Raw genomic sequence first — 25,726 nt, forward strand, 5'->3', positions numbered from 1 at the left:
ATTTACCTTTACGTGTAATCTCGTATAGCAGTCCTTTCTTACTAAGGCAAACCTTAAACATTACATCAATTCAAATCCATGTTTGAGACTTACAGGTGTATATTGTATGTAAGAGTATTTTAGATAAAATGTTTGTGGTTCAAGTCTGCCTGTATCTACCCAGCTCTAAAATTCTATCTTAATTCAATTGCAATGCATGCAGATTTCTAGGTAGAATTTTTGTTCCTTTAAATAAATCTGTCTTTGCTTTATAAATGATCTTTAGAGTTTCTATTAAATGCCAGTATACAGACACTCCAGACATTTTCATGGTAGTTTCTTACCTTTGTCAAGATCTCTTCCTATAGAATGGCTACTATTTCTGCTTCCCCAACTTCAGAATGTCTAATAAGCAACTGGAAAAACATAAACACCCACAACAGGGCTAAGACCATAGAATCATAGAAAAGTAGGGCTGGAAAGGACCTTCAGAGGTGATCTAGTCCCGTCCCCAGCCAGGGGCAGGATCATCCCTATCCAAACCATCCGATACTAATCTGCTGTCTAACCCAGTGATTCTTGACCAGGGATCAGCCAGATCCACTGAGGGATGCCGCAGGAGATCTGCGGAGATAAGCAAATAAAGGCAGCCCCAGGCTCCATGTCTCAGGAGATGAGCAGATTAAGGGTAGGCTCAGGTTCTCCCTGGCTGGCCAGTCCCCGACCCTACTGTCTAGCCACTTTATAAAGAGATAAGCACTGTAATAATTTTTTTGAAATGAGGTGAAGCTCAATTCACAAAAGCTATGAAGGGGTACCTTGAGTCTAATGAGGTGCATGTCTTGATTCAAAAAAGTTTAAGAACCACTGGTCTAACCTATTTGTAAGACTACACAATCAACCCTGACACAACCACAAGAAGAAATTTCAAGAAGAAATTGAACACCAAACAAATGTTGGTCAGGGGAACCGAGGACTAGCTGTACTTATGCTCTACTATGGGTATTTCTCAAGCTTCTTGGCTTTCCCGTTTGCCATATGGAGTTGGGAAGTAATTCTTTCCTCTACCAGTGCTACATGTCTCAGGGTTCCTCCTCCCGCCCCGCTCCCCACCACTGTCCTTCGAAGGGTTGGCATTGGGAAGCACTGGGGATTTGACGGGTGAGCCAGTGCTCCTTCTGAGTCTTAAACCTAGAGGTTCCTGGCTAGAGGGTTTCGCTCCTGAACTCAGGGTCATACTGATTGCCAAATCTGAGATCAGGGAAGAATTGTACCTGATGGTCAGATTGATATGGACTAAGGGGGCTTTTGCCTCTCGGAGCTGTTGTAGTTAAAGTGCCTGCAGCGTCTTGTGCATCCGTGTCCTCACACTTTAAAATGGTGGTGGGGATGCTTCAACGGGCTTCAGTTAAAGTGCCCCTACTGCCATTTTGAAGCATGGTGACATTGATACATGAGACATGGAGGCTGATGGAGCATGCTGACACATGCATGCTGGTCACAATGTTGGTGTTCCAGTTATAAGAGCTGTCCCACCAGGTCTCTGATACCAGTCAGATCACAGTTCCTTTCACAGGTTGTGACTTCCTCAGCTCATCTTGTTTGTTCCCCATTTCTTATATTTGTATACATTTATCAGATGTATTTTGTATTCCAACCTACTTGTTTCCCTTTTGCATCATTTATTGTTGTCCTGTGGCTCTCTGGCCCTTTCTCACATGAGTAGTAGCTTCTGACCTTTTCCCCTTTGGATTGCTCATTCTGTTATTGGAGGGTTTTGTTCTCAGTCTCCTGTGGGACATAGTTTAAATCCCTCCTTACACTTAGTTAAATGATGCCCAAAGATCTCGTTAGTTCTGGTTAGATGGATCCCATTTCTTGATAGACTCAGAAAGCTAGGGTTGGAAAGGACCTCAGGAGGTCATCTAGTCCAACCCCTTGCTTAAAGCAGGACCATCCCCAGCTTGATCATCCCAGCCAAAGCTATGCCTAGCCAGGTCTTGCAAACCTTCAAGGATGGAGCAGGTTACCACTTCTCCGGGCAACCTGTTCCAGTGTTTTACTACCCTCCCAGTGAGAAATGTCTTCCTAATATCTAACCTAAACTTCCCTTGCTGCAACTTGAGACCATTGCTCCTTGTTCTGTCATCTGCCACCACTGAGAACAGTTTAGCTCCATTTTCTTTCGAACCCCACTTCGGGTAGTTGAAGGCTGCTATTAAGTCCCCTCTAAGTCTCCTCTTTTCTAGACCACATAAGCCCAGTTCCCTCAGTCTTCCCTCATAAGTCATGTCCTCCAGCCCCCTCACCATTTTTGTTGCCCTCTGCTAGACTCTCTCCAATTTGTCCACATCCTTCCTGTAGTGGGGGGCCCAAAACTGAACAGAGTACTCCAGATGCGACCTCACCAATGCTAAATAGAGGGGAAGAATCACTTCCCTTGACCAGCTGGCAACAAACCTACCAATGCAGCCTAGGATGCCATTGGCCATCTTGGCAACAATGACACACTGCTGGCTCATATTCAGTTTATTATCCACTGTAACCCCAAGGTCCTTTTCTCCAGAGCTGCTGCCAAACCAGTCAACCCCCAACCTGTACTTGTGCATGGGATTGCTCCATCCTAAGTGCCTGTGCATGGGATTGTTCCATCATAAGTGCAGGATTTTGCACTTGTCCTTGTTGAACCTCATGAAAGTCCTTTTGGCCCAATCCTCCAATTTGTCCTAGTCTACCCTCCAGCATACCTACTACTCTCCCCTTCTCCCCCAGCTTGGTGTCATCTGCAAACTTGTTAAGGGTGTGCTCTATGCCATCTTGCTTGTTGTTGATGAAGACATTGAACACAACCAGCCCCAGGACCAACCCCTAGGCCACTCCACTTGATAATACTGGCTGCCAACTAGACATCGAGCCATTGATTACTGTTCTTGGAGCTTGATGCGCCAACCAGTTTTCTATCTACCCTATAGTCCATTCATTAAGCCCGTACTTCCATAGCTTGCTTGCAAAATGCTGTGCTATGTACACCCCATCCACCAGTCTCCCTGCATCTACAGAGCGAGTCATCTCATCATAGGCAAACAGGTTGGCCTGACTTGCCCCTGGTGAATCCATGCAGACTGTTCCTAATCACCTTTTTCTCTGCCAAAATCTTAGAAATGGATTCCTTGAGGATCTGCTCCATGATTTTTCCAGGGACTGAAGTGAGGCTGACTTGTCTGTAGTTCCCTGGATCCTCCTTCCCTTTCTTAAATATGGGCACTATGTTTGCCCTTTTCCAATTATCCAGCACCTTTCCAGATTGCCAGTGAGTTTTCGAAGATGATGGCCAATGACTCTGCAGCCACATCAGCCAACTCCTTCGGCACTCTCAGGTGCTGGCCCCATGGACTTGTACATCTGGCCCCCATGGCATCCCACATCGCCCTGTGTACATGTACACATGCAGCTTTTCTAAGTAGTCCCCAACCTGTTCTTTCACCTCTGAGAGCTACTCACCTCCTCCCCAGACTGTCCTGCCTGGTTCAGTAGTCTGGGAGCTGACCTTGCCTGTGACAACCGATGTGAAAAAGACACTGAGCACTTCAGCCTTTTCTGTATCCTGTCACAAGCTTGCCTCCCCATCCAGTAAGGGACCCACACTGCTCCTGATCCTCCTTTTGCTACCAGAATACTTGTAGAAACCCTCCTTGTTACCCTTCACATCCCTTACTAGCTGCAACTCCAATTGCGCTTTGGCCTTCCTGACTTCATCTTTGCATGCCAAAGCAATGCTCTTATTCTTCCTAGTTATTTATCCAAGTTTCCACTTCTTATAAGCTTTCTTTTTGTGATTTAGTTTATTGAAGAGTTTCCTGCTAAGCCCAGCTGGTCTTCAGCCATACTTGCTAGTCTTTCTGCACACTGGGATGGTTTGTTCCTGCACTCTCAGTAAGGCTTCTTTAAAGTACAGCCAGCTCTCCTGAACTTCTCTCCCCCTCAGTCTGGCTTCCCAGGGATAGCAGCCCTCCTCCTCAGAACATCCCCCTAGTGAAGAAATCCAAAGCCTCCACATCAACACCACTCTCTCAGCCACATGTTTTCTTCCATGATGCGTTAGTTCCCACCTGGTCCCATGCTTTCCACTGGGAGGATTGATAAGAACCCCACTTGTTCTCTAAACTCCTTAATCCTCCTGCCAGAGCCTTGTAGTCTCCTCTGATCTGCTCAATGTCATGCTTAGCAGTATTTTTGATACCTACATGGACTAGCAGGAAAGGGTAATGGTCTGGTGGATGGATGAGCTTCAGCAGTCTTTTGGTAACATCTTGAATATGAACCTCAGGCAGACATGACACCTCCCAGGATCCTAATTATGGACAACAAATTGGTGCCTTTGTACCCCTCCAAAGGGAGTCTACAGTTACTACCACTATTCTCTTCTTTCTGCGTTCAGTGGTCTTACAGCCTCCATCCCTGGAGCCCTTCACTTACTGCTCTCTAGACTGCTGAGTCCTCTGGATCTTGCCTGCTGGTGTCCTCATCTCTGCCCCCTTTCACCAGCTGTTCCACTGCAGAGTGCTTAGAAGCAGTTATCGACTTCTACCTGTTCCTCTTGAATTTTGGGTATCCATCTCCTTGTCGTCACATGTTGCCACTTATCTTCTATTAGCATCTCCAGTGCCAGCCTCATATGACTCTTATCCAAGAAGTGTCTGTTTTCTTTGATAACATGCAGTGTGGATACCTGTGCTTCCAACTCTTCCATCTTTTCCTCCAACATAGACACCAATTTACATTTAGTACCGGTCATCAGTGGTTTGCTGTCTGGTTTGTATAAATTCAAATGAATGCAAATTAACACTACTTCCCCACATTTTGCATAATCATCACCAATACCCATCCACTACATACATACTCCCAAAAATAAAACCTACATATACAGAAAAAATAGTTCAATCTTGGTCTTATCATATATCTATTGTATTTAGAAAAGCTATTTCAAATTTCATTTTTTTAAGGAGAGAAGGTTTTGATTGTTGTGATCTAGTCTCTGCCTCAGGGTGAGGGATATAATAATACCTACTGATCTCCTGGAGGTAATGTTAAAGATTGTTTCATATTTATAGAGCAGTTACTTATAATAATACTTTCAAGTTTAATTCCTTTATTTTTTTATTTTATTTTTAAAAATAGCTTCTTGCACTCGCTTCTTTCTCATATATCTGCATGATCCTCCCCACATGAAATGGTCCTATAGGAAGAATATAATAAGGATGTAATCAATAGACTTCTATAGACATTACTATACACTCTAATAGAGAGTGATCTCTCTTCTATATTTTTAACTGACCTAAAGGGTTTTATATTAGGGACATAGGTCTTTATTAAATTCTATTGAATGCTTCAAAAATGTTATAAAAAAAACCTGTTGCCACTTTTCTGTTAGATTCTTCAGAGTTCTGGGCTCCAGCCTTGTAGACTGACAACTTCTGATAGAAAAGCCACTGTCACTCCTTCAGAGAGAAGCCTTCCTACAGTTGCCTCACTTTAGAGCATGTCTGTTTATGCATCTGTTTGTCTGCCTGTCTCATGTTCTTTAACTCTGGGATTGCAGTAGTTCATTCACTAGAGATCTGAAATATCATTTATCTAAAACATACAATTTTATATGTTCCAATCCTGCAAAAGTATTCATATAGTATTCAAGATTGTTATTAATCCTTTGTATTGTCACAACACCTTAGGGATTCTGTTGTGTTAAACTGTACAAACATACAGCAAACCAGTGGTCTCTGCACCAAATAGCTTACAGTTATTCAATAGAATTGATGTAGGCAGAACCTTGCATCTCTGCTTTCACTGACTCCAGTGGTAATCAGTAGGTGTGAAGTCCTGCCCTTTTACAAGAGCAGACCCTGTTGTGGTACTCGGTGAACAACTTTCCATACTGGATTTGTGGCAAGCATTTCCAAACAACAAAAAATCAATTTGGTAGGTTTCTTTTCACTGTGCTAAGTTTTTCTCCTGTTCTGTATGGCAGGCAAGGCATTGACATTTCTGCTGCTGCAGCCACCCAGCCCCAAACTTCCTCCACACAGCACCATTCGCAGAACTGCAATTGATCTGATTGGGCGAGGTTTTACTGTATGGGAGCCATACATGGACGTCTCTGCTGTATTAATGGGCCTTTTGGAGCTCTGCGCTGATGCTGAGAAACAGCTTGCTAAGTACGTATTTAATTCAATAATTTCTTTGGAGGGCTTTCAGGTGTTTGTATTCTGATTTGTTTCTCATAATGTTAACATCTAAAAAATATAGATATGGAATCCATAATATTTAATTAGAAAATGGGAAAAGCATCTTCCTTGTGTTTGAGCAGGTTGAAATTTGACATTGGACCAAGCTGTGGTCTCAGTTCTGTGTCAGTTTTCTGGGTTTTGCAGTCTTTTCCTGCTATAGTACATGATCTCAAAAGAGGAATGCTCTACCCACAGAGAGCTGTTGACATGGAAATTGAGACAGTATTTACACATGTATAGTTACTAGTTTGTCACCATTTTGGACATAACACCCTATTATCCGCTGTAGATAGTTGATGGATATTTGGCAGGCTCTTTGGGGTATCAGGTACACCTAGATCATTGTTGTCAAATTTGAGAAGAAGAACCCATTAAATATTTTGTTAAAAAAAACAGTATATTTGTTTATTCAGCCTCCCTTTGCCTTGAATCTGAAGAGTAATTACTTTCAGAAGCTTTTTACACTAGCGTCACTCAAGAACATCTATTTTGTTTCTGAGGTTTTAGAAGCTACTGCCTTATCATGTGAATGAATAATTTTGAGTACTTTAGAAAATACATTTCAGAAGATTGTTGTTTTATTTAGCAGTATTATTTAACGTATGTGCATGCAGCATTACTCATGACCATCTGTCCTGACTTTTCTCAACTAAACTTGGTTTCCATAGGTAGCCTCTAGATAATTTATAGATTTAAAGAGTCCTATGAAATCATAAACTCAGTGGACTACATCCTCTCTCTTGGGTCAAAAAGAATCTTTTTCAAGTATCCAGGCAGTCTATTTGGTATATAATCCACTTTATATATAGGTATTTGCAGTCAAACTGCAACAGATTATAAAAGAAAATTCTCATGCAAATCTGCCCCCTTTCCAAAAGCTTTCAAAATTATGTGTACAAACTTGGTCGACATAGTGCTGCAAGAATGTGTTGCAAGATTTGCATTAGTTTTTCTTACATTCCCTTTGAAAACATTGTAAAAGAAAGAAATCACTGAGAAAAGCCGTATTACTCCACTCCTCTTTCATCCTCTTGTAGCTGTCTCTTGCAGATACAAAGGTGTATGAATATCCCTTTTTTTCCCCATAGATGTCAGTCCTGACATTTTGCTGACAGATCTCTTTCCAGCTTTTCAGGGTGGTTATATTACACACAGCAAGTCCATTGAGTTCAGTGGTTTACTCCTAATTCAAATAGTCAAATGAAATGAGAATCAGGCCATCAGTTCCATAACAGGAACATCTAGAATGTCATTGTGAGATGATTTTACTTCTAATTAGGGTGAATTCTTTAGAAAACAACATATTTATTTTGATTGACTTATTCCATGTTTATTTAATCAGAGAAAAGCATTGTCTTCACAGAGTTCATGTGCCTAGCACTGCTTTTCACAGTATCCCCACAATGAAGCAAATTGAAGATGACTTTTCCTTAACTCTGCTTTATTTTTGTTTGATTGCTTAGTCTTCTTAAAGGAGGGAATAGTGTGGTTACTGTAACTCTGACACTATTTGTTATTTGAATTCATGTCAATTTCTCAAGCAAATTGACTTGTAAAAGGAAAAGTATTTGTTTTGTGTGATTTCTACATGTATTATATTGTTTTATGGGTGTTTGCATCCTACAAGCCAGGCCATGTTGACTTGATGTGATGCAGACAACATATTGAACTAACTGAAATGAAGCTGTTTATTAGAGTCCAGCTTGATAGGATGTACAATGTAGATTGCTTTCAGAAGCCACTGGCAGGGAAATCACCAAAGGCATTGTGATGGATGGATGAAGGTTAACAGGTTGAACCTAGGCTGCTTTAGGTCTTTTCTTCCTTTCTAGGAATGGTAAGTAGTACCCATTTTGCAAACAAAAGGATTAGTACAACTGCATAAGGTAAACACTAAGCTGCAAGTGCATAAAGATAGCACAGAGGCTGGGTCTGCCAATGCAAAATAAAAATACTGCATTTATGGACAGGAGCCCTGGTCTTTTGTAACAGTGGCATGGGAAGCAGGTGGATCCCTTGTATTTGAGAGCCTCTGCCTCATCCCAGCAATCTAAAGGGAAGCAGTGATTCCTGGAAATGTTATGGTGGTAAGAGAACCCCAAATCATTAGGCAGTATCTGGCAGCTGCTGTCAAGTCTCAGTGAGCCCAAGCACTGCTGGAAAACCAGTCGGTGCTTATTGAAATCAGATGCTGCAAATGCTTATTCAGGTTCTGATGCAGCAGGTTCCATTGAGTGGTCCCTATATTTCAACCATTCTCTCAGATGCAGTATGTTTTCTTCCTTGCTGTGAATGCTAGATATCCAGAAGGATACAGTAGAAGGGGCAGGGAGGGGGACAACGAACATTATGCCTTTGTGTTAGCCTGTACAAATTGTTGAAGCATTATTTTAAATGAGGAAGCTACTGTGAATTAAATCATGATTTAAATGTTGAGCCATGTAAGTTGTTTCAGGATGGAAGTGATGCAGTTGAGTTTCTTTATCCATGTAAGAATGCAAGGAACAGCATTATGCATGTGCTGGGCTAGAAGTAATGCAACTCAGAGAAGCCACATAGAAAAAAAAATGACAGCAGGAGGTAATAGATGAACAAAAAATGTGGATGTGTAGTAAGGAGAACCAATATATAATAAATACAGAGTTATCGAAGGCAGAAACAAATTTAGGGGCTGAGTCAAGGGCAGATGTTGAAGATGGAGCAGTTATTAATTGTTCATGGAGTACTCACTAGCACGTGCATGTGCGCGCACACACACACACACACACACATATTAAACAAAAATTATATATATATAAGGCATGTGTGTCCCTTGCACTCTGAAAAGGCAAACTAATGTGAATGGGTAGAGGAAAGAGTTGCAAGAAACAATCAAGCTGCTTAGTTAGTGATTGGTTGAATTCTTATCTTACACATTTTTAATATTAAGTTGTATTATGAGAGTTATGCAAGATAGGGGAAAAATTAACATTCAGCCTTTTGTTATCATCCAGCTAATATTCTAAAGCAATTGCATTTCAAATGTGTGATAAGAAAGTATCTGAGTAAGTAAAAGCAAGTGTAGAATTACTCAGGACCCTGAAGTCAAGGGCAGAAATTTTGAGCTTGATGCTGTGAAGGAACTTGAAGCAAGAGTGGGCCCCCCTGCATTGTGTTGCTTCTCAGTGGAGATCCATTTGTTATGGTTTGATGGATAACAGGAATACTTTTCATATATTTTGGGACTAATGCAACACAAAACTATTTTAATGGACATTAGTGCATGAGTATACTGTTGATAGTAAAAAATAGCACAATAGTTCACTGCCTAAAATGCCGTTTGTGTCCTATGTTTGCTGCTTCTTATCCAGTGAATGTATTATCATGCATTACTATTAGCATGTAGAAATTAAAATAGTGTAGAACTTGTCTATTAAATGTGCCACCTTTTGCCCTCTGTCTTGTCTTGGCAACTAGGATGAACTGGAATTTAAATTTTTTACTCTGAGGTTAAATCATAGGACTTGATCCTGCATGCCAACTTTTTAAAATAATGTTACTCACTTGAGTAGTCTCATTGAATATTTTACTTGCGTTTGCTTTCAGGATTAAACCCTTGAATTAAATGCTCAGAATTGCTGACAGAAATAACAATTGAAATGGTAAATGTTGTAGATGAAGCAGGACACTCCAGGGTGTGAGGGGTACCCTTTGAAAAGCCAGAGGGAAGATTGGAAGAAAGTTTGTGGTATCTGTTCATGTGAGGTGTTTCTTCTATTCTGTCCCCGAATTTATACTGTACACATGTGATGTGTCAGGTGAATTTGTAGGCCTCTTTATTTTATTGTAATGTGGACATTTTGTACAGGTCTGTTTCCTTTATGACTAGCCAGGTTTACTTTTTCTTGTTGTTGTTCGTTTGGCTGACTAGTCCCTTCCTTTACAAATTATCCCATTAAAATAATTGTGTCAAAACATATACTTTAAATCAAGTGGATGACTCCTGAAATAAGGATGTCAGAATCTGGGCCTGTATAGTTTAGGGGTTGGATTTATCTGGGTTCTTGTAGTTTAGCGTGCCTTGTCTTTTTATATTTTTATGCACGAATACTGCTATTTTACACAGAAGCCTTGTTATGGGAGCTCCCCATACAAAACAATAGACATTGGTTTGGGGCTGATTCTCTCGCTACTAATCCAATTTATGTCACTGGTACTTTGTACAATTAAGAGTTTTGTGGGATGGCTCCCTGTTCTGCTTAGTGCTGCCTAGAAAACTGGTCATTCTGTCTGAGATTTATTCCAGATCTCTCCTTCTGAGTAGAATTTCTATAAAATGATCGTCTTTCCTATTCTTCGATTAGTTACCTTTCAGGACATAATGCAAATTACTTAGTACAAAACAGTCTGCAAAAAAAATACTAAGTTGTATATGTATAATTAAAGAAATTACACTTAATACTACAAGCAGCTGTGTAGTACCCTGTACATTAAATACAACAAAATCATTACATTCCACATGATCTACACAAAATAAAATAGTGAAGATTATTTGTGGCAATAACTCAGATGCCTATAGAGATCAAATTAATTTTAATTCACAGCTATATAGATGCTGTATATAAAAAAAATTAGCCCCTGACAGTAACATTAAAATATCTGGTTTCTGCACTAAGGAGAATGCTATACATATGTGCTCTTTCTCCTTGATAAGGTAATCAGAATATTTCAGAGGTATGTATATTGTAACCCTTTTATCAACACAAAATGAGTTTTTATTATTTATTTGATATAGAGACTGAGTTTTAAAAAGAAATATAACTGCAAAATGTTTTCATCTAAATATAATTAACTGAAAAATGTACGGTTCGTTATTCATCACTTAATTTATCGCTTATAAAATTTCAAACCTTCTTCATTGTTATTTATTTAAAATGTAACCCACCAGAGTTCAGCATTTTGAACTTCTGCTTACAAAGTGTGTTTCATCAAGTTTGCTGAGCAGAGCTTCAGTTTGTAGCTGTTAAAGTAGCTTAGTTCACTTCAGTAGACTTTTGCTAATTTTCACCAACTAAGAATCTAATACTTCAACACTGCCTGCATTATCATTTTTTTAAGACATAGGTTATAAATATTAACTGGCATTTTCTGTACATGTTTCATGTTTACTGGAATAATTTCAACTGGAAAATAGAGGGTTTTACTTTGAAATTACTCTAAGATGCATGTGCTTTTAAGTACTAAATGGTAAACTAACCTAATAATGGTGGGGGGGGGAGAAATTCCATTCATAAAAAAAATGAAATTTTCACTTTGCACTCTTACAAGCAAAAATTTTTATATTGAGAGAAAGTCAACACCTGAATCTCTAAATGGTGTAGATGTGACATTATGATATTATCATTTAAGAATTAATTTTATTGTATTTTTGTTTACCAGAAATACAGCTTCCCTGGCTTCTCTGGAGTAATTAGCATTTTGTTTCATGTTTATTTCACTGCTGACATTCAAAAAGGCTTTTGAGCATTTTTTTAAAGCATCTGGGAGATGACTACTTAAAAACATAATAAAATACTTCAGTGCATGTATTCTTCTTGAAACTGCTGAATGTCTTTGAGCATGTGCATGTGTGTTTGTATAGTAAGTTTATACATTTTCCTGATAACTGTAAATACTAAAGTAATGTCTTCTGATCATACAAAAGTGTGGTAAATTTATTTCTATATTAATTTTTTTTTCATTTTATTCCAAGCCTGTTTCATTGTAAAACATTTCAATGACAGCTGCTCATCCAGCTGTATGTTATTTAGAAATTAAATATGACCTGGCACTTCAAAATAAATTAATACAATACGGATAATATATATTTAAAGTATAAATTTCCTATTGATATTCTAAAGATGTACTGATTCTTTATTGTCCTTAAATAACTTTGTAAGAAGAGTAACACCATGAAATCCTTTCAGAAACCTTGTCCTTTGATATTAAAATTTAAATGCATTCTTCCTTTGCATTTTATATTTCACTTGCAGTTCTGGACATCTATTGTAGTGTCAATGGTTTGTAATCACTGAGAGCCATTAAAGAAAACGAACAGTAATAATCATTGCATGTCTCCCTTGCTCATCTAAATGCATGTAGTGTCTTTCCCTGACAACCTTAAAATGTCTAATTTTTTTCATTATTCATAGATAAATATTGATAATTCATTCCATAGCATATTTTTAGATATAATCCAAACAATTTTTGAAGAATGAATGAACGGTTTATGTCATTTAACGCAAAAAAATATTTGTAAATAAGATGAATGATGTCATTTGTCTAAATTTAGTTTAAAAGGTAAAGGTAAAACATGCCCTTCGGCTGAAAAAACTCTGCTAAGGTCTATTGTATTTGAATATAGCCCTTGTATAAACCAAGTAAGTACAGTTCTTCAGAAAGTAATTTTAATCTTGCTATTACATCCGTAGCTGTCATAAAGATTAGTATGGCTTTCTATACACAGAGCACTGAATAAATGAATGTATCAGCGTGTAGCCTTGAGGAGCCCAATGCAATTTTCATCATGATAAATTGCATAATAAGCGAGAAAGTGTTTGCTTATTAATCCATAACAAGATTTAGATTGAAAATGGCCTGTTACATCCATGACAGGTACAGTACTGACTGCTGAGGGACTACGATGGAAAGAAATAGAGCAACAATGTGTGCAGGGGGTTAAGTGTGCATCTTACCCTCCTGGTGCCCTGCTGAGCTGCCCCTTTTTGTGCCTGATTTACCGTGTACACAATAACAGTGCACAGCTGCCTTGCTTCTGTCTGTGATGTTAAGCACACTTTATGAAAGAGCTTTTATGTCAAGCTTGTGCTTTTTAAAAAAAATTCACTTCACATTTATTGACAAAGAAAAAACACATGCAGTGTTTATCTCTCTCTCACTCTCTCACACTCTCTCTTTCTCTTTGTGCACTGAATAAAATACATTTCTGGGCTGAAATAAGATGCAGAGCTTTGGATAACTCCTCCATCCTTCTAGCCCAGCCCCCACCACTAAAGATTATACTGTGAGACACGCTGAGTGCAACTGCTCACTCATGAGGATTAAGAGTATTTTTCTAGCATTAATTAGGCTTTGATTTCTAGGCATGGATGACTGTAGGGATCATTGTTTTCCATAACTTTTTTTCTTTGAATTATAAACTGCAGTTTGTTTTGGATTACTCTATAATGTTTTATCAAAATTAGGAACAGATTGTATCCTCTTCAGTCTGTGCACGTGCGCATTTACATAGCTATGTTAAAAATAAATGAGTAATGCCCTTTCAAGTTTAGTTGAAGATGTTTAAAGGCATTGTCTCTCTTCTGTGGTGGAAATGCAGAATAAATATAAAGGCCTAAGTAATGTGAAAGTATACGGTCATATTTTTAAGATATAATTTATGTACTCATTAAAGTTGAGATCTTAGAAAAGATAAAAACCATCCACTGGAAATTAGAGAGATTCTAAAGATGATTTGGTAACTTTCCATAAACTATGGCTACAAAGATATCTTTTAAACCTGGAAGTAGAGATCTGTGTCCACTTCAATTATAAGCCTCGTATTTTAAAATTTTTAATTTTCTTTAAGCTGACACTGACCTTAAATGTGAAGACATAGAATTAAACCATGGGAAGTGCAGAGGCCCGCCTGTCTGTACCCACACGCTCTACTGTCGTGGACAATTAATTACATGGGATATGCTTGGGCAACCTGTGTTCTCAATGGCCCAGAGGAAGGCAAAACAGTCCCAAGGTCACTGCCATAATTTCATATGGGAATATTCACTCCTGATTCTTTATTTTCCCATCAATTTAACTCTGTTCACAGAAGCAAGAAGCTGTTTCATAAAGGTTCATAATTTTACACTGTAGCAAAAAATGTCTGCCATTCGCCTGGTGCATGGTGTCAGACTGCTGCTTTAGCAGGGAGAAAATGTCTGTGTGGAGGTTTTCCTTCCAGTCCTCCCTCAGAGCATATTTGCCCTCTCTCTAAATCTGTTTTAAGTAAGCAACACAGGAAGAATCACAGCAAACAGTGTAATCCAGGGGCGGGCAATTATTTTGGGTGGAGGGCTGCTTATTGAGTTTTGGCAAGCCATCGAGGGCCACATATCAGGCAGTCAGGGGCAGATAAATTTTAATTTTCTAAATTTTTTAGGGGCCCTGCGGGCCAGATACAATGGCCTGGTGGGCCACATCCGGCCAACGGGCTGCATTTTGCCCACCCTTGGTGTAATCCGTCCCCAAAAACAGAGGAAGAACCACAGTAAAAATTACATGCTCTGTGATTTTCTTAGGAGGTTGTTAACTTGGTCATGCTCTTGTGGTTGATGAAGGGCTTGGGAGCAGCATGTCTTCTGTTCCTCTGTCTGACTGCCTAGAGTCCATGGGTTTGGGTATTCGCTTTCCCTCTTGATAACATTTTTCATACAGAAATATGGAACAAAACATAACCACCTTTTGACCTAAACCGTGAACAAAAATAAAATTATATAATCATAAAAGGCTGTTGGATAGAAACCAAGCCAAATTTTCACCTTAGTATACAAATTGTCATTGAACTTTGCATAGATTTCATAGACATTAGGGCTGGAAGGGACCTCGGAAGATCATCGAGTCCAGCCCCCTGCCCAAAGGGCAGGAAGTCAGCTGGGGTCATAGGATCCCAGCAAGATAAGCATCCAGTTTGCTCTTGAAGGTATTCAATGTAGGCGCTTGAAGCACCTCCGGTGGCAGGCTGTTCCATTGAAAAGCATTGAAAAGCTTTAAAAAGTTGCTTGTTATGGTTCCTTAATTGTTTTTCAGCACTTTCTCATTTTATTTTCTATCTAACCCCTCCCTTTTTTTTTCTATTACCACATGTTCTCTTTGCTCTCTTCATTACTTTCCCACTTTTTGTCCCCAAATTCACTACATCTGAACATTCATATTTTAATGTAACAGTTGCATGAAATGTTGGTTTTTTGCTTTTCCCTTTGGAGAGCCAAATTCCCTAAAGCTAGAAACTGTATTTAAAGTACATAAAAGCTCCCAACAGGAAGGTACTTACCCTTTTTTTTATAAATACAACCCTCTTAAATGAATGGAAATGCATATGGAAAAATATTCTGCATGTATTCAGTAAGTTTCCAAGTTTCTCCAGCAAAGCACAGACGGTTCTTTACTTTCAGAAAGCTTCTTCCTCTCAAAATTAAACTTTTCTCTCCAGGACTCTCTCTCCAAAAACTTGTTAGCAGCAGAAAATTTCCTCATTCCTTCAGTTAGGTAAGAGCTCCAACTTCTTCCCTCCTCCTAGTTATTAAAAGTGTCTATAAGGTAGGGAAATTGCCCTCCCTTCTCATCGTAAAGGAGCATGCCAGCAGTCCCCTGGCATCAGAAGTAGGCACTGTACTTTTGCAGGGCTGTCAGACACATCCAGCCCTCAGAGCCAGATGCATACATAGCATGAGACCAGTCCATGGGCCAAATCAGGCTGGCAAACTGGCCCTGTGTGTGCTGCATGCAGCACACATGCTGAACGCGGCCTGACCCAGCATGCAGGGCTGGTTCAGGCATATGCTTAATTCAGCATGCCAGGTCCAGATGCTAGAGGTCTGTGGGTTGGATCTGACCCGTGGGTCATATCTTTGATACTCCTGTACTTTTGTATGCTCCTTCCCAAGGTGTTCAGCAGATCAGGAGGGCCTCTTCAATGTTATTTCTCTGCTTGGTCGTGGGACTATTGTTCCTCTCAAGTGCAGAGCATGCTGCCTGATGCCAATACACTGCTGTGCTCAATATTCCCCTTACTAGTTCTTAATGACCCCATAGCACTTCATTCTGCCTCAGCAAGGAAGGGGGTAGTTATAAATGAACCTGTCGTTTTTCTTTTTTAATTAGAAAATCTGATCTTTGTTTAAATTAAATACATTTTTCCCATTCTTAAAAATAAACCTAAAGTTATTCTTTGAAATTATGACAATCCATGGGAAGGCTTAAATTTATAATACCCTATTAAAATAATTAACGTAAATATTCTGTCCGTATAGGTTTGCTGCCAAAATTTTCAACAAAGTCAAATTACTGAACTGGTGGAAGTCAGTGGCTAAGCTCCTGGAACAAGTGTTTGCTGAAGTGCTGAACCAGCTTTTGACAGTTGCAGGGAGAATATCTTCTTAGGACAATATATGCAAGTCATTCAGTTAACTAGTTCATTCAAAACTGAGAAACAAGTTGGAAGTTGAGAAGGCAGAAAAGCTTGTTCTTTCTCTTCTCCTCTATGAATAAGCACAAGGCATGAGAGGATGAGATACTAAAATCTTAAAAGACCCACTGATCAGGTACCAATTATTTTCATTCACAGTAGTGCTAATGTTTTCTTTATTTAACCACATTGTTTATTACAAAATATACCATTTCTCCCTTTGTCCCTTTTACTAACTCCCCCCCTCCCCCCCAAAAATCTTGCTTTTGTGTATTTTTTTTTAAAGACTTAAAGTTCCCTCCAAGATTGTCTTCATGCAATTGCGAGTAAAATTAATCCTCTAGAAAATGAGGAGTGGCATTCCCATCGCTGGTGCATTTTTGTTATGCTTTATTTTCTGGCATAGCAAAGATATAATCATTTGGAATGGTGACTAAGAAGTATAACATTGTTTAATGTGCATAGATGTGCTGTATTTCCCTGATTACTAAAAGGCACCAAATTATAGCAGCCAATGACTATCAAGCCCATTTTTAGAAAAGTAGCTAAAAAACACAAGGTAAAATGTGATTAAAATCTAATACAGAAATCCAGGGTTCCTGCTTGTTGACTTAAAAATCACCAGTTTTAATCACGATTTAAATCAATCCATGCTTCGTACAACTCCACAAAAACCTGCCAGCAAAAACCTCGAGGGTTGCAACCCACAGGTTAAGATCTGCTGTTCTCCAATAACCCAATGGAGCTTTTGTTATACTCCCAGCAGTGCTTCTTAATTATTGTGACTACCTAAGGCCTTGTGTTCTTGCAGTATCTCTCGGAAACGTACTTATCAGAAAAATGCTGCCAAAGGAGCAGCATTTATTAGCTTAAAACACTTTTTATCTACGAGATCTATATTCTCCTGATTATATATTCATGTGCTTTATTAAATTGAAATACTAATAACACCACTTTTTAACTACAGAAATGGAAATGGTCATCTAGACCCAGCGCTCTTTCCTGCTTATGCAGGGAGTCGGACTCGATGATCTGTTGAGGTCCCTTCCGACCCTAACATCTATGAATCTATGAAATGGTGATTTTTTTTTTCTTTTGTGGAAAAATCATGAGGGTTTTGTCAGTTCAAAGGATATCGGTTCTTCCTTTTTGGAGATAGGGTGCCTGTCCTTTCTGTGGAGACTATGCAACCAGTTATTTGGAAGTCTGATAGGATGAAAAGCACTTAAGTGTTAGGCTGGGATTTGGAGTATTCGGGCAAATGAGATAGAAGTTGTCTATTGGACTCTTATGAAGAAGAAGAATCTCTACAGTGGCTTGGTAGCATTGGACTCAATAATCAACTGTCTGGGTTACGACAAGATTGCTTTTAGGTACCTGACCATGTGAAAATGAATATTTTCTGTGGTAACTCGTCCTAAAAGGCATACTTACAATATTAGTATAACGCTACTAGAGCTACCAATAATAGTTTTCTTAATCGATTGCCAGCCTCTCTGCAAAGATGTATGTTGTTACCTTACATTACAGATAGGAGAATTAAGCATCCAGCAAAATTGGTTATTTTCGGCAGGGCCACAAATCATGATTGTGCCTGAACTGTGCCGAGAAATGAGTTCTACTTCCTCACCAAAATCGCCCTCCCTAAATCAAGATTTTTGGGCATAAAGTGCCCTTCTTCAGAACACTTGCTTCTGAAAGCTTGTCTAATCTCTATCCTATCTATAGGGTTGGTTCAATAAAAAAGATCAGCAAAAAAAATAACCCTTGTATATTTCCTGGACCATCACAGCTACAAGAGCATTCCAATCCCTATATCAAAGCAGGGTTATCAGACCAAGAGAACAGTGTATCTGCATGTATTGTACCAGAACAGAATACTGCTTGGTTTAAGGTTTGGCATTCGTGTGTCCTAGATCTTTCCCAAAATAAATCTTGGCCTGTTTTTTTAAAAATGCTCCATTTTAATAACATGCATGAGAGAAGAGTAGTCTTAGTGTAAACATGGTGCCACAGCCTGTGAACTCGGGCACAGCTGTGCTGTACCCTTCCTCTGGGGTCTTGACAAAGTTACTTAATCGCTCTGTCTTGGGTTCTCTGTCGAGAAAAGCAAAGTCTGTTACTGCTTTCCTCCACTGCAGTTGTGTATATAGATTATTTTATATTTAATGAGAATTGGAAACACAAGGGCCCTACATAGGTGATGGGATAAATTATGACATGCTAGACTTGTCTGCAGTAAAATCTCCCCTTGCTAAGTCAGCAGAATATCATGGATCTTGCATATAAAATGTATCCCAAGCGTTCAGATGTTCACAACACTGGTACAATTGCACTTTCTTTGAGCATCCCTCACTGCATTTATACAGAGGCTAAGTACAGACATTCCAAAAGCCTGAGGTGGAATCAATCTAAGTGACCTGATTTTCTGTAAGCGACGTAGTGAACAGGACACATGTTTGCCTTTTGGTGTGGGGGGAGGACAGGGGAGATGCAAATCTTAGACAGATTCCACCATTTTAAACTAGTCTGTGTGCTTCTGTTCCTATAGGTATAGGCTGGTTTTGTGTGCCAAACTTCTGTTCAGTTATGGGCATAGACTGGTTTCTGATTACATATGCTGGTAAAAGTGTAATGTCTGTACCTGGGCAGAGTCCATGTGGTTGCATTGTTTTTCCTGTCTACAACGGCAAGAGTTGCTGCTGTAATGGTGAGTCCATACACCACAGTATAACTCCTCCTCCTGTCCTCCCACCTAACGTAATGTTCCTGTCTTCTCAAAAGACAGATATGACATCTTAGGGAATGGACAGAGGCATCCACCATGCCATTCTCCCAGCTGCACAAAGGCCCAAGAGCAGCTGAAGCAGCAGTATCTGGTCTTATCTATGTCCCGTTTTCACTACTAACGACAAACCAGTCTGAATATATTAGGGCTGTGCAAAGCTTCGGTCACTGATTCTGTTTGGTGGCCAAATCTCTGAATCGGAATTAAATCAGAAAACCCTTTAATCTCTCTGATTTAAATCGGAGCCCTCCAAATCGATTCGGAGAGATTCGACGATTTGGACATAGACACAGCTTTAAATGCGTTTTCTACATGCCTCAAGGTACCAGGTGGCTTGTGAACACTGAGATGATGAGGTGGATGGAGTGGTCCACAGGAGAGCGGGGGTATCCTCAGCACCCTCAGTGGCAGACCTGGAAGTGGACCAGAAGCACTACCAGTCCACTTCTGGGCCCACCGCGGAGCATGCGGGGGACTCTCTCCGCCGACCCCTGGCTCAGCAGCTGGTGCCTCCTGCGTCTGGGGGGGCACCTGGGGTCCCCCCAAAGCTGATCACTGAGCTGCGGAGGTGCAGGGAGGTCTGCTGCCGGGCACATGGCCCCCCTGCGCCTTTGGGACACTCCATCTGCTCGACCATCGCAGCATATACGTGCCATGCCTGGTACCTCGAGGTACGTAGAAAAAACCTTTAAAGCTGTGCCTGTGGCCGAATTGCTGATTCTCTGAATCACCATCGAATCTTCAGATTCAGCCGAATTGAATTGGGACAGTGATCTGAAAGCAGAAATCAAATCACTGTCCCTGATTTGGGCTGAATCTGAATCGAATGCGGCCCGTTTCGCACACCCCTAGTATATATCTACTTTGGTTAGCCTATATGGTATAAATCTACACCTTTGTTAAGAGCAGCCCTTCTGTGAGATCCTGGGGTTAAATGCAGTGAACATTATTATTGATATGCTTCTTTAAAAAGTGTCGTCTGACATTAGCTGTAGCTGTGTTTGAGGTACTGGAGTGCTGGCAGTCCTCCTTGCATCCCTGAGATTTGCTGCAGTATTTTAGCTGTCTCCTGCATGGGCTCTCATGAGACAAAGTGACTAACTGTTCTTTCCCCTCTAGCGCACGCATAGCGAGCAATCCAAAGTTCTGCCCCAAGTGTGAGGTTTAGGTATTCGGAGTGGAGAATTTTGGTTTGTTTGGTTTTTTTTAATAAACTAGATTTATTTCCTTCCCACCGTGCCCACTCACTGTATCCATAGATGTAGCTTCCCTTCAGCTGAGAAGCCACTCTGAGGGAGAAGCTACCCTGTGGGAAAGAAGTTGTGAATGCCAATCAGAGCTGCACCAGGCTCATTGCTGCCTGGAAAATGTGTCTTTTGGGCTAACTCAAACCACCTGTGGCTTTGCAAGCCAGCTCTTGGACCCCGGCTTAATGGAAACTTGTTCAGCTAAATCCTGACCACAGACAGACTTTTTGCTAGCAGGACACAGGCAATGAATTCTGACCCACTATCATAATCATGCATATTTTCCTTTTTGGCTACATGCTATCTTTGGTGTGGAAGAGGCTGCTATGTTGATTCTTGTTTGTACCAACAGACTGCTTTTAACATTTGCCAGAGGTGCTGAGAGCCATGAATAAGCAGCCTTTTGTACACTGCCTATTTTTAAATAAAAAACCCCACAGACTTGCAAATGAATCTAGTTTACTAAATCAGTAAACAGAATAGTCTGGACTGTCTTACTGCTTCTGATAATATTGGGGCATGCATTGTGATAGGATAGGCTCTATCAAATTCAGTAAAGGTTCCTCTATATCTTAAATATAATACAGTGTGTACAGGTAGGTATCTGCTTACAGCATGGTAGGAATCTGTATATGGCAAAAGACAAGAGGGGTCATGTGTGTCCTACCAGTGTGGAATATGTGGAAATGGTTAAGTTCATCAGCTAAAAGACCCCAGGTCTGGATATAAGGGACATAGGCACCTCCCTTTGAAGCCTGGTTTTGCATCTGCTTTTTGTGTTATTCTGTGGTCCTAGTGCACTATGCCTGCCCCATCACGCACAGCTTTTACTCTGAAAGAGGACATGCAGACCAGCTGGCCCAGCTGCAGGAGGAGGTTAATCTGTGGCCACATAGTACCAGTGCTGAGTGATGTTAATGAATTAACAAGAAGCCTGTTGCTTTTCAGGAAAAAGCATGCTTACCGACACTGGGAGGGAACATGCTACAGACAGAAACATGCACTTCCTTGCTTCTGGGCAAAAATACTATCTAAGCTACTAAAGGTTTGGCTGTGTACCACAAAAGGATCATATAGGCCTATATAACTGTATGTTTAAATTGTTGATCTGGTTCTCGATGTTTCCATCACAATAGCCTTGCAAAAAAAATAGGGCCTTAAATGCTTTTACTTTTATTCAAATGAGTATAGCAAATAAACAATAACAGGTACATCAGTGCATGCTGTTCCAGGATCTAAGTTAATGTTTATATTCAGTATTTTATGGGAGTTACGGATGAGGAAAAGGAAAAGAAAGAAGAAAATGATAAGCAAGATTTTGTTTTTGGTTCTTTCTCCAGTATTTCCTATGTGAGATGTACAAGAATTACCAAAGGAAAAAATATATTATTAAAAAAAATATCCAGAAGCAACAGCAAGGTGCCAAATATGGTTCAAGGGGAACTGTGCATATCTTTAAAAAAATAATAATGAAAAGAACTATGCAAATAAATAAGCGGTGAAAAAATTCTGCCACTAGTTTCAGCCCTCAGTTCCTGCACAAAACATGAACAGAGTTGATAGTAAATGAAGCACTTATTTTTACAGATGGAAAATAGCTCCAATAATCATTTTTAAACTCTTTTAAATACCTAATATAAGCTGTATATGAGAATCCCTGATGGGTTAGTAAGCAAGTTTAATTGCCATTCAATCATAGCTTTGAACCTTTGAAGTAATTGGTCATCCCAGCTCATTGCCAGTACTCTTTATACCACAGGCCACAAGCTTCTTATAAAACAGGAGCATAGGAGAGACGTGTACAGGGGGAAAAATTTCAAAATCAAAGGTTTTATTAGAAAGATGAGCCTAGAGTTCTTGAAATGATAATTCCTGTGCCCTAATAAAGCAGTGTGTCCTTTTTATTTGCTTTTACTCACGTTGTCTTTCTTGTTCCCTTGTTAGGATGTTGCAAGTTGTGTGTCAATTCTTCCCTCATGAGTCAACATATGGAGTTACCTTAAATCTATTTCCAAGCTATTCAGAGATGACAATAAAATTTGGGAATGAGAAACATCTTTTTTGAACCAGGGACATTTTTACATAGCTGGAAATACCAATTGTATCCCACAGAAATCGTTGCTCTAGTGACAGATCTGAAGATATCAAGCATTAATGTCATTAAGTGAATAGATAAACTGTTACATGTTAATTGGAGGTTGGGCAGATGTTAGTGCTTTTTTTCTTATCAATTTGATGCCTGCACAATTTGACATTATGGCACTGTGCTATTTTTAAAAGGAAACAATTCATCGCCTTAAACTTCTGTGCAAGTGTTCTGTAAATATACCATGGATAAATGTCCCAAAAATACAATATCCACTGTCTGTCCCATTGGGTTGTTTGCAATAGCTTTCTGGATTCTCCTATTAGCATTCAGAACAAACAGCTTTAATGAGCCATATTCTGTCTCCTGATAAGGGAGCTTTGTGCCAATCCAGGAACATCTGAGGATGGAAGAGGCATGGTTGAACCATGACAGCACATATCAAACAGTCCTATGGAAGGTAGTAGCAGCTGTATGTTGTTCATTGTGGAGGCTGTTCTGACTTAAACTGAAGGCTGAGCTGGCTCTCATCCACCGTAGGAATCAGGAGAGTACAAGGATAGATGATCATTGAGCAGAGTTGTAGCATAGGGAAGGATCTGACTTAAGATAACCAAAGGTGGGCATGTTAACTTAGGGAAGGGATGGCCAACCTGTGGCACGTGTGCCACAAGTAGCTTGGGCAGCCTTTGTGTGTGGCACATGACAGATCAAGGAAGGGGTAGGCAGCCTCGGCACATGGGGCAGGAAACAAAAAGCAGAGCAGCGGATCAGACAGAGGAAGGTGATTGGAAACTGATTTGTGGTGCGCCTGCCAAAAGGGTTGGACCCCAGTGCGTTAGGGCTTTAGGAAGGAACATTTATGTTCATTTTATTAGCATTAGTTGTATAAAATTATTGTAGTCATAAGACTGGACATTGGAGCCTTACTAATTCCACTAATTACTACCCATGAACAAGGACTGCAGGACTGGATGTCCAGTTTCTGTTTTCTTTTTCTGTAGAAGCAAGCTGTAATTTTGTATTGCTTAATAATAAGCATATTAAATAAGTAATAAGCCATAACTTGCAATATATGGGTTACCCACAGTATTTAGCATTAAAATACATATGCCAGTAGATAGGTTTATTCAATTGGGCCTGGGCAAACTGTCTTCAATATATATGTATCTTGAGTGCCTCTGTTATTGCATTAAACTCTGAAAACACATTGATAGAGGAGAAAGATGTAGATTTTTATCTCTTTTCCATGTAATAAAAAACATCTTAAGCAGTTAGCATACACTTAAATGGCATCGTTCTTTTAATGAAAAGTCTTTGTTTTATTAACACTCGGCATCCATAGAAGTCTGGGATAGGATGTTACCACAGCTAAGGTCAAGAAATTGCTTTAACAATCAGTGCTGCCTCACCAGCCAGTCGGAGCTGCACATTTGCCTGTGTTCTGGGGGAAAAAAAGAATCTCTCTTTATAATGGCTATTTACATACATTACACACAAACCGGTTTAAGTGATCAGCAACTGGTCTAAACCTGTAACAGAACAGAAGTACAGTGCATGTAGACCTGTTTAAAAATGGCAGAACCTGGTCTAAGATTGACCTGGATGGATGTAGTATCAGATTCAATTGGTTTAGATTAGACCTGTCTGTCGTACTTCTGTAGCAGATCCTCTTCCACCTCAAGTTAGGTCACATTCCCCCAGCATCCCATGCTGCTTTGTGGCCCCTGCTAGTCCATCTTGCAGGACAGGCAGGTTAGCTTTGGCCTACGATTATCTGCTCCTGCTGAGTGCCAGGCCGACCCTGCCCCCAAGCTGTTACAGAGCTGAGGCAGCAAAGCATCTGCTCCCCAGCCCTGTGTCCTTCCTGTGCCTTCCAGCTGGACTAGGCAGTGGGAGGGAAGGGGGAGTAGAGGCCCCTATGCCAGCCCCCGCTCCAGCCAGCACCCCCATCTTCCTCCCACCCCCATCACTGACAGTGGGGCTGGAGAGAGAAGCCACACTGCCAGGCAGGCCAGGAAGCAGGGGCCCCCCAGCTGTTCTGGCTGGGTCTGGGGGGGCTGGGTCTGTGCAGGAGAGGCCTCCGCTTTCCCCCCTGCTGCTGCTGGCAGCCAGCTGCTGGTGGAGGGGTGGGGCTGGGGCAGAGATTCTACACTGGCTCCCTCCCTCCCTGCATCTAACAGCAGGGGATGGGGGGCGTGTGCCTGGCAGCCAATCGGGGCTGGCCAGTCATTCGGCTGCCCTCAGTGGTCTCCAGCATGCTGGGAGCTGTGAGTGTCCCCAGCCTGCTGGCCTTGGCCAGTACAGGCATGTGCAAGCTACCCTCTTCCCCCCAAACCCCACCCCCACACACACACACACGAAGGGCAAATGTGTGCTCTGTTTGCTCCCAATCTATGGAGCTTAGAGAAACCCATCATGGTTTCATCAATTCCGCCTCAGGCTTTTTGAATGTCTATCTAGCCAATGTGTATGACCTTGTGCTCCACTCATGATGTTCATATTGGGTTCTGCTGGTTGGTGAGCATAACAGCCTGTAGAAAAATATTTGACATTATTCTAAATTTAATTCTGTGTTGAGTGAGAGCCCAACTAATGATTTGATTCTTGATGCTCTTTCATAATGGAATCTCAGGTGGGGCACCCAGAAATTCAGCCACAAAAGTCACTAGTCATTTTTTAACATCTTGGCCAATAGCCATAACTTGTTGATGATACTGGCAGATGTCTGGGATAATACATCCCCAAAACATATTTTCCAACATGCTTTGCTGTGCCAGAATACATTGACATCTAAAGTAGTATGGAGAACATACATAAATCTTACATTTATTACATTTTCAAAACTCAGCAAGGCATGATCTGAACATATTTTGTGTTGCCTTGCATTCAATTTTGCAGTGTAGATTAATGTACCAATTAAATGCAAGTCCTACACCTATACACTGTATCCTAGCCACTGTGGTTTACAAGGAAATGGCATGAAGTGAGCAAGATGGCAGGAATGGTACCAACTATCTTGCCCTATATGCTTGAAATCTAAGTTGTTAGTGTGCCCCATAGCAAATATCCATGCCAGTTCAGGCCAGTGGAAGAGTACTGCTGTGGATTAAATAGTCTCTTTCTCTCTGCTCTAACCTC

At 40.5% G+C, this 25,726-nt stretch overlaps 1 protein-coding gene across 1 annotated transcript in view; it reads left to right on the forward strand.

Annotated features, from left to right (window-relative positions):
* The window catches only part of WDR7 (WD repeat domain 7), a 312,876-nt gene that overhangs the window by 204,471 nt on the left and 82,679 nt on the right, over window positions 1–25,726 (forward strand). The window contains 1 exon segment of the mRNA XM_025198163.1: window positions 6,005–6,191. Coding sequence (XP_025053948.1) covers window positions 6,005–6,191 — 187 coding nt within the window.

The sequence above is a fragment of the Alligator sinensis genome, unplaced genomic scaffold, assembly GCF_000455745.1.
Source record: "Alligator sinensis unplaced genomic scaffold, ASM45574v1 scaffold701_1, whole genome shotgun sequence".
Taxonomy (NCBI): Eukaryota; Metazoa; Chordata; order Crocodylia; family Alligatoridae; genus Alligator; species Alligator sinensis.